General features: G+C 49.9%; 1 protein-coding gene and 1 long non-coding RNA gene across 5 annotated transcripts in view; one reads left to right on the forward strand and one right to left on the reverse strand.

Annotated features, from left to right (window-relative positions):
• Positions 1-51: 51 nt before the first annotated feature.
• Positions 52-2,773, forward strand: LOC117245178. The gene is made up of 2 exons (XR_004499529.1): positions 52-148; positions 866-2,773. It is a non-coding gene; the product is annotated as an uncharacterized LOC117245178 (long non-coding RNA).
• The window catches only part of SEPTIN5 (septin 5), a 42,388-nt gene continuing 31,562 nt past the window's right edge, over positions 1,228-12,053 (reverse strand). For all 4 annotated transcript variants that reach the window (XM_015644238.1, XM_015644237.2, XM_015644234.2 and 1 more), the window contains 10 exons: positions 11,836-11,932; positions 11,225-11,311; positions 10,556-10,679; positions 10,317-10,451; positions 9,536-9,653; positions 9,107-9,208; positions 8,124-8,220; positions 6,716-6,851; positions 5,079-5,181; positions 1,228-4,776 (listed from right to left, as the gene is read on the reverse strand). In XM_015644238.1, the coding sequence (XP_015499724.1) occupies positions 4,720-4,776; positions 5,079-5,181; positions 6,716-6,851; positions 8,124-8,220; positions 9,107-9,208; positions 9,536-9,653; positions 10,317-10,451; positions 10,556-10,679; positions 11,225-11,311; positions 11,836-11,932 (1,056 nt within the window). In that variant the 3' untranslated portion in view covers positions 1,228-4,719. The remainder of the gene's footprint in view (positions 4,777-5,078; positions 5,182-6,715; positions 6,852-8,123; positions 8,221-9,106; positions 9,209-9,535; positions 9,654-10,316; positions 10,452-10,555; positions 10,680-11,224; positions 11,312-11,835; positions 11,933-12,053) is intronic.

Genomic DNA, 12,053 nt, shown 5'->3' on the forward strand with positions numbered 1-12,053 from the left:
GCTGACCCTCAGGTTTCCCTTGAAGCAGTGACACAAATCTACTACTTATTAGTGAAAGATCTGCTGATAGACATGGTCTTCCAAGTCCATCCATCTTTCCAGAGAAAGATTCTTCAGACGCTTGCATCCTCTCACGATCATTATACAGGTAAAATATTACTCTTGGCATTTCATTGTCTACATCAAAATAAAACTAGTTGGGTTCACAGGAAGGCCAACAGAGTCAGAAAGACAGTGCTCTGAGGAATTACTCTTCAGGCAGCCAAGTGAGCCCACAGCCCAAGTAACAAGTGCAGTTACTGAGACTGACCACATGCTTTATTCAGAAGCTGCATTACACAAATACTTGAACAGGTAAGTCCAAGGGTCAAAACAACATTCAGGCAGACTCACATCTTCTCATGGCCATGGCATCTTCACAGGCATTTCTCTGCCATCAGCCTGACGAGGCAAACACTACACTTATTAGCCTAATGCCACCAGAATCACAAGGTGAAACTGTTGCCCCATTGAACTCAACTGTTACATTGTTCCATGGACGTTCTATGATGAATGCCCTGAATGTGCTCATATTAAGAGAACTGAGGGTGCAAAAAATGCTAGAATGTGGCCCTAACCAAGGGAAATTTTTATATGCTCTAAATAAAACAATTAAACTTTAAACTTCTACAAAATTGGAGCAGATAATTCCAGTTGTTTCACTGTGGTGGCCAGGCAGAGTGGAAAAGAGCTCTTAGGCTAACAAACTAACCCAGTTTTTCCTGCAGGGCCTGCTTTCCACTTGGGAGCAGCTCGACTACCACAGGGTAAGTTTGTTCAGCAAACTTACCTCATCTGATGTGTTTGGTGCTATGTTTATTCACAGGCAGGTGTTCAGGCCAGGTGTGGTGTGGAGCTGATCTAGAGCCAGACCCACTGTGGCTCTGCATGGACTTGGCAATGCTCTCCTGGCTACTTACAAACTGGATTTCCTGGGACTGGATCTTGCCCAGCTGACCACTGATGATTTAGACACCACTCCTAGAGGAAACTTGAATACAGAAGAACCTTCAAGATCATCTTGCTAGCTTCTGTAATAAATAGGCCAGAAATCCCATGCAGGAAGCCTGCTTGAAACTTGCTCTAACTGAATTAGATAAAAGGAGAAACAGGGTCAGTTTTGTTCTCTCCTGCCTATAATGTATCACCAATGCTGCTGAAGGGGGCTGAAAATTAAACAGAAAAAGGTTGGATTTTTGAATGTATTTATTTCACTGATCAATTCAGGTAGTAAACATTAATAATAATAACAATAATCATTTAATAAAATGGATATGTTTAAAAGGTTTCATTTTCTTTGTTCACAATGACAAAATGTTCAAACAGAAATTTACAAAAAAATATAATAACCCAACAGATGGACAGGAAACATAGAGCCTAGGAATGGAGCAGGGGGTGAGGAAGGTGCATGGCAGGAGCAAGCCAGCATTAAAGCACAGCAGGGTTTGTGAGGAAGAGCACGGAATGCCATTGCAGAGCATGAGGAGTAGGAGGCCCCTCCTTTGAGGGGAGGCATGCAAGGAGGCAGCAAAGGACTGCACAGGCAGGACCAGCACAGCAGTGGCACACAAGGAGTTCATGCCATGGATCCATCCTGTCAGGCACAGGGGCCAAGATATACCAATAGCCCCAGCTGCAGCCTGGGATAGTTGTAGAGTGGGACACCATCCCTGCAGCCACTCACTCAGCAGGGCAAAGCTTGGCAGAGGCATGGGAATGTGCCAGGGGGTGCAGGGATCACATGTGAGACTGTGGAGGTTGTGTGAGAGGGAAGGCAGTAAATTACTTTCCTATCCACATTTTTCACTGCCAGAGGCACATGGCCAAACTCCCTGCTTTCAGGAGTCTCTTCTCCACTTACTGTGAGAATTGATGCCACAGTACAACACACTCCTTAAACAAATAGATTCCACCTTCCAGGCCAGAATCTGAATCCCTGATGTCCCCCAAAATCATTCTCTAATCCCTTTCCAAGCAGTCCCTAAATCCCAGCACTCAGGGCAGGGAATCTCCTACACAGAGACATGATTTCAGTGGTACCACCACCCCTCTGCTATCTCTGCTGCCTCACTCCTGTGTGTTTTTCCTAAATGCAACTTGAACTATCTTTGCCAGCTGGTAGCCAAAGTCTTCAGCTCTCTATAGAGGACAGGCTTGTGACCCTTGACTTTCTGTAGGAGGCACATGCACTGAGCCGATGGAGATTTCCCCACATGGAGGGATGGGCAGATCCAGCCTCAGCAGCCCTGCCTGCCTGTGACCAGTCTACCCTGTGCTTTCACCAGCACATGGCATCTCAGTGCACAGCCCAGCATGAAAGATGTCAGCTGCTCTATGTCCATGCTAAAGGGAAAAGGTCTCCTTTATTTTCTATGAATTAATCTGTTTGAAAGAGGAAAATGTCCAGGTGGACAGGGCTCATTTGCAACAGAACATCATCCTCACCAAGATTAGTGTCAAAAAAGGGGGACAGGTACTTCAAGATGTTCCCTTTTATGTTAGCACAGATAAAGCCAAGAACTCATCTTTAATTCCATCTTTTTGGAAAACCTGGAGGAAGCTCCTGTTTCAGGTTACTCCACTGCTCAATTAAGCACATCATGCAAAGAAAGATTATACTTCCTTTCAGGTGCCTTGGTCCTTCATGTTACTGAAGTCAAGCTGAATCCTTCTGCTCTCCTAGGATGGCACTGCCACTTATGAGCCCAAAATAGGAGAACATGAAAAAAAAAAACCCAAACATTGTTGAACACTGCTATTTCCCAGCTTGCACAGTTCTGTCAAAGGGCTTCCATCCTTACTTTGTCCTTCCACATGGTGCTAGGGTCTCTCCCCTGCCCCTACAGCCCATGCTCTGGCTGAGCAGAGGCTCTGTACAGTGAATAACTGGAACCAGCCAACCTACTCACCATCTGGATAAACCCTGACTGGGACTCTAAAGCACCAGGGAGGAATCAGACAAATGCAGTGCCCAGTAGCAGAATCTAGGGCCTGCCTATTTCTGGCCAACACTGTGCTTCCTACCCAGGGAGATCTACTGGGGAGAGCCAGAGATGGAGGAGCAGATACAAAAAGGGAAAGGGGACAGAGGAGTCAGCCAAGGAGCAGAAGGGCCCAGCCCATGGCTGCATTCCCTGGAGTCAGAGGGAAGAGCCAAGTGTCTCTCCCTCCAACAGCCCTGACTCCTGTGAGTGTGGCAGTGCTGCTGGTGAGCCCTGCCCTGCCAGGCACATCACACTCCAGGGCTCTGCTCTGGCTGGACTCAAGTTAAAAATACTGCAGGAAGCAAGAACAGGACAAGAGCTGCTGCCCAAAGAGTGCTTTTATCTCTGCCCAGCAGACCCACCAGCCTTCCCAGCACTAGGGCAGGAAGAGCCAAGGAATAAGGAGGGGAAGAAGGGTCGAGTGCCTGGGGGAAGGGCAGGGGAGCAAGAGCCAAGCCTGCTGGGCTTGCTCAGCCCCACTCAATGGCAGTCCTTCACCTGCCAGGCTGACACAACACCTGCCCACACAGACTGCCTGCAGATTTCTGATACAAGCCTACAAAAACTGCCCCTTCCCTCAGGAGAAACTCAGAGCCAGCAATGTGCTCGTGGGACTGCAAAGCCTGGGGATAGGGGACAGGTCTGCATTTGGGGTTGAATTTCAGCCCTAGAGTTTCTACCCCCTTCAAAGCAGTCTTGGCCAAGTGCTCTGGAATGCCACAGTGCTTTTCAGAGCAGACACTGAAGACACACTGCAGCTGAGGAGAGCTAAACGAAACACCCTCACCCTGCTACTGCAGGGCCTCAGGGTTCCTCTACCAATGCCTCCAGCCTGCTGTGGGAGGAAACCATGGCAGGAAAGGTGCTCATTCTCATCACCTCCTTGCAGGCAATAGTCAACAACATAGCCTCTCTGCCAGAAAGATGTAACTGAGAACAGTTTTCTTCTAACCAGCCTCAAGGCACTCAGTCTCTTGTTGCTCAGTGCAAACATCCTGGAGTTTTCTTGATAAGAAGAACAAACCCAACCAACTAAACAAAAAACCTATAAAAACCTGGACAGGGTACCAGGCAATCATCAGGACTCCTGAGCAGGTCAGTGCACAGAGAAACTCCCAGCCCCAGTTCTCTGGGCCAGCACTGTCCCAAGGCTGAGAAGCCCAAGCAGCACAGGTCAAACTCACAGAAGGGTATGGCTGCCTTTACAATGCTTGTGCTGGCCCCAGACAAGGGGAACAGGGACAGGGGCACAGCACCTCAGTTGGGAGTAAACACTTACGTGCATTGACACAGATACTCTAAGTTTGTACACCAGAGAAACCAGGACTTTAAATACCAGAGCATTCCCAAACTAGAGATTAGTACATAGGAAAGGGGGATCTCTTTCTTTTCTTATTTTTTTAGAGACATCCCAGGCTAGTTTCTTTAAAAAATTAAAAAAAAAGAGGAAAAAAAAAAGAAATTAAAGAATATTATTTAAAAAGAAATACACATCAGTAAACTGTTAAGTGAACAGCCTCCTCCACAATCCAGCTGGTCAAAAAGCCAGCACTGCTGCTAATAAATTAGAGGGTGTGGGTGCAGCTCTTGCCCACAAGTCTCTATACAATAGGAAACCTTTTCTAAATGTTCACAGCTCTTGCCAGGTCTCAGATGGTCACTGGGGGATCCCCTCTGCCCTCCGGGTACCTGCCTCTCACTGATCCTGCATCTGCTGCTGCATCTTCTGCAGCATCTCTTGCATCCGCCGTAACTGCAGGAGACACAGAAGAGAGAGTCAGAAAGGGACCGGTGGATCCACACTGTGTCAGTCCCTTGGAGCAGGCAAGGGGATTCCTCAGAGAGTATTAACTCCTGTCTGAGCACAGAGGCACCTGTGTCTGGGTGGAATGGAGTTATGTTTCTCTGACAGAGGAAGCCTTTCACACCCTGTCCTGCACCCCAGGAGCCCACAGGAGTGGGAAGCCTCAGGACCACCTCTACGGGGTAACCCTGGAGAAACTCCTGGGATCCCAGTTCCAACACCCAGGAGGCACAGGCAGAAACGGTACTCACCTCCTCATCCTTCATCTTAATCAGCTTCTCTGTCTCAGTGTCTGGTGTTGGGAGAGGCAGGATAGGAATGGGGCTTTCTATCCTGTTGTCCTGAGTCAGCTTGCTAGAGAGATGGAGAGAGAGGGGAAGAGCAGTCACTCATGGTTCAGGATGGTTGGCTTTGTTACCACAACACAATGATTGTCACTCCCCATGGCAGAGCCACCAGCAATACAGCATCACATACCCAACAAAGTGGAGGGGCCATAGGGCAATCTAGTCCAGAGCTGTGGCATGCACATGGATGGAGAATGAGACCTCCTGTTCAGGACATGGGAGGCATGAGACAGGCAGAGCAACAGCAGCATTGCTCTGAGGGCTGGGGTGCCCATGACTGTAGGTAGGGGACACAGGAAGGAGGTGATTTTCTTTCAAAAGACAGGAGCTTTCAGCACATGAGGAGGGAATGGTAGTAGCCAAAGGAGTCTGGGCTGAAATTGCAACTTGGAGAAGCCACTTACACATGTTCACCACTTGGAGTCACCATTGGCTCATTATTGAGATGAACCCAGCCTCAGAGCTTAGGATCTCTTACCAAAATGACTCTCTAGAAATGGCCCTGTGCTGGTTTTATGAAACTTGTTCACTGGCAAGGAACTAATCATGGCGTGAGAAACTGTATCAAACTGAAGCTTTCTCTAGGCATAGCAACCACTTTTTCACTGTGCTCTTCTTTTAATAGACACACAGCCTACCTAAATAGCAGCTGTGACACTGCTCACCCAGCTGTAGCATTTAACGTAGTTATTTTAGGACTCCATATACTTGCAGCTGAAAAAAACAGGCTTGTCTGCTATGCAAAAGTACTGGGATACACTGTGTCAGGAGAATGTGCCAGCCTGCACGTTGGCACACATGCAGGACTGCTCCTTGCTAAAGTACAGCCATTCTGCTCTGCAACGTGGCAGCACAGAGCTGCCCAGCCAGGGCTGGCAGGAAGTGAAGGGAATGGTTCACAACAGAGGAGCCAAGACCTACTTAAACCCAAATTTTTTCACCAGTATATCAGTCATGAAAGGGAGAAGGAAAAATAGAGGTCTCAAACGAGAAGCCTGTGAGTGTTCTCTCTTCTGTTTTCTGATCATTCTGACTAAAACCACAGAGAATCAAATGCAAAGGGAAGACAATGCAGAGAAATCTTTGGAGATGTCTCACTAATTGCCTGGACCCTGTTCTCTGAGAAGCAGCAGCATCCCAAGGGTCATGCTATTATTTAGACATAGCTGCAGACCACAGGATGCATTCCTGTTCAGCACTGCACAAAGCTATCTCTCACCAGAGAGACGGTTTATCCCATTTTATTAGGCTGGATGTATTTCATCCCCTGCTAGAATCAGCTCTTCAAAAGAATCTCTAGGCCTATTTCTCTATATCTGCATGGGGAATCCTCAGACAGGAATGTGGATTCTCAGAAGCATTCCTGCCTTGGGTTCAGACTGTGGGAAACATGCTTGGATTTGCTATTTTAGTTCACAGTGCCATTCCTGGAGGCTGCAGCCCAGCAAATCCCCAGCAGATCCACAGCCTCACAGCTGTTGTGAGAGTAATTCCAGCTCCACAGAGGGTGACAACCCCTCCCACCAGAGGTGGGGACCCACCTGGTCATTTGCTGGATGCACTGAGCTCGGTAGTTCTCGTAGTGGACATCACAAGTGACGTCCTTCAGGTCGTGCATGTGTGTCCGGATCAGCATGTTCCGCAGCTTCACGAAGTCGCAGTGTGCCTGGTTTTCCACTGTGGAAGCACCAACAGGAGAGTGCTTGGATATCACACCCCACCAGGCCTCCCCAGGGAGCCCCTTATGAGCTCCTGGACACACAGGCTGGACTAAAACCCCACCCCAAGGCTCCTTCCACATTGTCCCCCACCACTGCCCTGGCACAGCCCTCAGTGGTGCTGTGCACTTCTCAACACTGAGGCCAGGCTGCTGAAGGCACTGTGCTCACAGGACTTTTTCTGTGTAAAAGGATTCAAGAAGCACATCTAGCAGAGCTCTGAGAGAGGATCCCATGTACATGGGATGTCACTGCTATAACCATAGTGAGCACAGCTGGTGCAGGAGGTAAATTGCTTGTCTCATCACAATTTAGGACTTATCAAAAGGCCCCTGTAGACAACATCAGTCCCTGAGGGGCAAAGCCAAGAGCAGGCAACAGAGAGCTGAAAGAGCTGCTGTTGCCACGGGGAGCCTGGCTCCAGACAGTGCTGTGGGAAGCACTGTGCTGCTGTGATGCTCTCTATTTGCCTCTTCACAGGCTGGGGAAAATCAGCTGTATCAGGCACAGGGGTTCACAAAGTCGATCCTACTGCCAAATGCTAGCATCCCAATAGGCACAGCCCCCTCTGGAGCCATTGAGGGAGCAGAGCCAACAGCTGGGCAGCCCAAGCAGCCAGCAGCAGCCCATGAATGCAAACACAAGCTTTTGGGATTTAAAGCTGCAAGGTCTTAAAGCAACAAACCAGCAAGGGCAAATCAGCAACAGCAGCAAAATCCATTTCAGGGTTATTCGGCCTAAGGGCTTTATGAAATTTCACCCTTTTGAAAGGAAAAAAGTTGGAAACAAACATTGTGCATCAGCACAGCCTCCAGCCCAGCAATTCCAGCACTTACAGGAGCAGCAGCAGAGGAGGGAATGCATCAGAGTTTATGATTGCTTGGTTGAGGGCAAGAGCTTCTCCCAGAAAATCAACAATGGAGACAATGTCCAGCCTCCACTGCTTAATAAGAAGCACTGTCCTAGGGCACATTAAAGCTTAGGCATTCATCCATTCACAGTGAAGCCTCTCTTCCTCAGTCTGCAATGGGAGGATTATTGATACACTCCCAGTAACACAGATCTCCTGAGCCAGTCCTGGTGCCTTTGTCTCTACCCTACCTTGTCCCCTGCCATATACCAAAGGTGGCACACAGTCCCAGCTCACTCCTGCCATCCCTGGAAACACCTGTCTGTCCTTGCCCCATCCCTGCCTGCCCCTCCTCCCAGCACTCCCAGGCTCCATGCTTACCTTCCACAATGCCCCAGGGGTAGAGCCGTCCACGGACCCGCTGGCCTTTCGCCTCCACCACAGTGTTACTGCCAATGACGGCAAAGGGAGCGCTCTCCTGGAACGAGAGGCACCGCTGAGCACAGCTCTGCCCCCAGCTGCCCATGGATCCTTTCTCCAGGGCCAAGCTCAGGCACAGCAGAATAGCAGGAGGAAGGTGCTGGTAGGAAAGGCACGGGGACATCCACACGTGCCACAGAGCAAGGCACCACAACCCAGCTGCAGAGAAAAGCCCAAAGCACTGGGATCTACAGGTGGCCTTGTTCCTGGCCTGATCTCAGCTGTCCTGAGAGTTCTGTCTCTGCAGGTGCCTGCATCTCTTCATTAAGGGGAAGCTTTACAAGGAAGCCAGAGCAAAGAGGCTGGGACACCAAGCAAGTGGGACAATATACACCAAGAGCAGGAACGTACAGGCTGTGCTTCTCTCTGCTCAGGAGGGAGTCAAAGCCCTTCTTTGGGGGCTTTGTCAAAAAGTCAACTGCCCACTCTGACAGGAGAAATACTGCACACACAGGCTTGGGAGGCAGTAGGGACTGGGCTGCTGGGGCCTCTAGATATGCCTGTATGATCATGCTGTGTCCCCCAATGCAACTAATGTGTCACAGTAGTGCCTAATCACTCACAAATCTCTCCTCCTTGCTGATGGCATCACCCAGAAATAGGTGCTCGGAATTGCTGTACAACCCCACACAGGCTGGGGCAGATGGAGGAAAGACTCACACTGCCTGGAGGGAGAGCAGAGGGGCCAGAAGTTTATGCCACACTTGACTTCGTGGCACCAGCAAGGACATCAGCACTTTCTCCAGGCCATCTACCACGTGAGCTGTTCCCTGGGTAGCAGTAGCACAGGCCTTCAGCACATGCAGGACAGCTCTGGCTCCTTCTGGACTGACCCACATACCCATGAGCCTGATTCCCCAGACCCTGCTGAGCAGATTCCTTACCTTCAGCTCTCTGTCTTGCTGCTTGAACTCCTCATCTTCATCAGAGTCACACTCAGGAAACTGGTACACTTTAATGCCAAATTTGTCGATCTCTTCCCGGATCTGTGTTCATGCAAGACAAAACCAAAAGGATGTAAAACTGAACAATACACAAATACTGGGTTTATTCTGTTTGTGCTACCATGGTTTGCTATAGCTACAGATGGCAAAAGGATTTGAGCTTTCTTCTAAAGTCAGCCTCTCTGCTGTCTTCCCTTCTCATAGCAAAGCACGGCTGCAGCGGTATGTGCAGATACTGTGTGTGTGTGTATATATAAACACAAACATGCTGTACAGACACATAAGTACATATATGTCTATCTCCCCTCCCTCCTCAGCTCATCCCTGCCACTACTTCAGGTATAACTCTGTACAGAAAGAGCACCTCACCCTCTCTTTTAGCTTCCGGATCTCGGAGGGGATCAGGCAGTCGGCTTTGGCAATCAGGGGCACAATGTTGACCTTCTCATGCAGAGCCTTCATGAACTCAACATCCACAGGCCTCAGTCTGCAGCAGGGATGAAGGATGCTGTTAGCAAAGACACACTGGGCACCTCCCCCTCCAGCCTCTCTCACCCACCCAGCACAAACGGAGAAGGACAGAACTGTCACAAGAGCCTGCAGCAGCACTGGGACAGCCCTCAGCTAGGGCTGTACCTTCAGGAAAGCTGTCTCAAATTTTAGCTGCTGAGTGTCTCATACAGACACTGGCTGAGTATTTGCTCCCTTGAAGGCCAAATACTGCCCAGACCACAGCCTGGGGTCTCCCCCTCCTGTACCACAGGCAGCCAACACAGCCCCTTCAGCTGCTCCAGCCTAGGCTGACACATGAGCCAGCAAGGGGCAGGACTGAAGGCAGCTTAAAAATCCCTTTCCTACACATCAGTCCAGCTTAGCTAGACAGGAACATAAAAGTCTGCATGGCATTATTTCTCCTGATTTTCAAATCAGGCTGTAAGCCTGAGGGAGATCTGCTCTGCTTGTCCACAGGCAGTCTGTCCTGCCAGTGAGGGGAAAGGAGTGCTGTGATGCTTAGCAGAGAACATCCAGACAGCTTCTCTCCTGTGCCAACAGCCCTGGCAGTGTACAAGCTGCTACAGGGCAATCCTGGGGCACAATGGTCTTCCCTCTGGACTGAGTCACCCCCCAGGCCTGGAGTGTGGGCTCTCACCCATGCCCAAAGGGAGAGATGAAGTAGAGGCAGCAATGCACTCGGTTGTCCTGGATGTTCTTCCGGTTCAGGCCACTCTCATCACGGAAATACTGTTCAAACTGCTGGTCAATGTAGTCAGTGATGGGCTTCCAGCTGAGAAGGGCAATTCAATCAAAACAAAATCATCAGTAGTGTCTCCTGTCTCCTAATGATTGTGAGGTCAAGGACAAAAAGGAAGGCAGCAGTGCCCTGCTCACCACTCAGTGTTGTTAACAGCATCTCCAAAGCCTGGTGTGTCCACTATGGTCAGCTTCAGCTTGACACCCTTCTCCTCAATGTCCACTGTGTGCTTGATGATCTCCACTGTCTGGTTGATCCTCTCTTTGAACAGGAGCATGTGAGTTAAAGCCAGGCAGTAATGCTGGGGATCCCCACTGCACCCATGAGAAGCCAGGTCCCCCTTATCACTGAACACAGGGAGTAACACAGGTTTCAAAAACCCCAGATCATACTCTAAGGAGCCTCAGGTGGGTGCTACTGCAGGAGACCAGCAGCAGGCAGGCAGACTCCAAGAAGATATACAAACCTCTGAAGTGCCTGTAGCCCAGCTGTTATGAACAGTTTTTCCAGTCACTGGGGAAGAGGAAGCCTTCCTTACCATACTCCAACATCCAAGAACAAAAGACAAATCTCAATATCTCATCCCAAAGGGATGCTCTGCAGCCTCATCTTCCCTTCAAAGGACAGAAGAGCCCTACAGCCAAACTCTTTTTGCTCATTTCTAGTGCCTTAGCAGACACAAAGGAGAGCAGAGCCACAAACAAATGGGCTGGGATCCAGCCAAGCTTCTAGCTGCTGCTGAAGCAAGGAACCAAAGTGATAGTCCTTAGGACAGTCCCATTCACCCCACTTTGCTCCCAACTTACCCTCTGCATTGAGGAGCTTTCTGTCTTTGTAGAGGTCTGTCAGGAACAGGCTATTCACCAGCGTGGATTTTCCCAGACCCGACTCTCCTAATTGACAAAGCGCAAAGGGGAGGAGGAAAAAGCAAGCAACATGACCCGCTAATTGACTTACAAATGAAACTTTGAACAAGGCTTTGAATCCTGAGCCAGAGGAAGTGAGAGAGACGAGCTGTCAGGGGCTGTTTATTGGCACTGCACTTTTCCAGCAGTGGAAAGACTTTTGCTGCAAGATGTCTCAATCCTTATACAAATGTGATCTTCCAGCTCCCCCATTCTCCCTCTCCTTCCTTTCCCTTGGTCCCTGTCCCTGTTTGGCCCTGCCTTCACCACCCAGAGCAGTCACTGTTGGAGGAAAAGCTTGCTCGAGTGGGTTATGAGGGGTCAGGAGGGGCCCATTCCTCCTGGGGAAACTGCCACAGGCTGGGGAGCAAAGCAAGGCCTGAGACAAGGACCAGAACAGAGTGAGAGAAGGATCCAGATGTTATGGGAGCACCTAAGGGAAGTGAGGAGAGCTGGTTCCCTCCACATACCCACCATGTGACCCAGCCACCTCCGTCCACAGGCAGTCTCACCTGCAACCATGAGGGTGAAGTCAAAACCCTTCTTCACGGATTTCCGGTGGACCTGGTTCGGCAGAGTGGCAAAGCCCACGTACTGCTTCTCATGGTCCTGCGGGGCAGAGGTGGACGGCAGCAGGTCAGAGTGTGCCACCCCTTCTGCTTAAGCCTCACACAGTGACAGGGTGTAGGACTCAAAAAGCCCTTGGGGCAGAGCCAAGTGCTGGAGAAGA

Source organism: Parus major, chromosome 15, assembly GCF_001522545.3.
Source record: "Parus major isolate Abel chromosome 15, Parus_major1.1, whole genome shotgun sequence".
Taxonomy (NCBI): Eukaryota; Metazoa; Chordata; class Aves; order Passeriformes; family Paridae; genus Parus; species Parus major.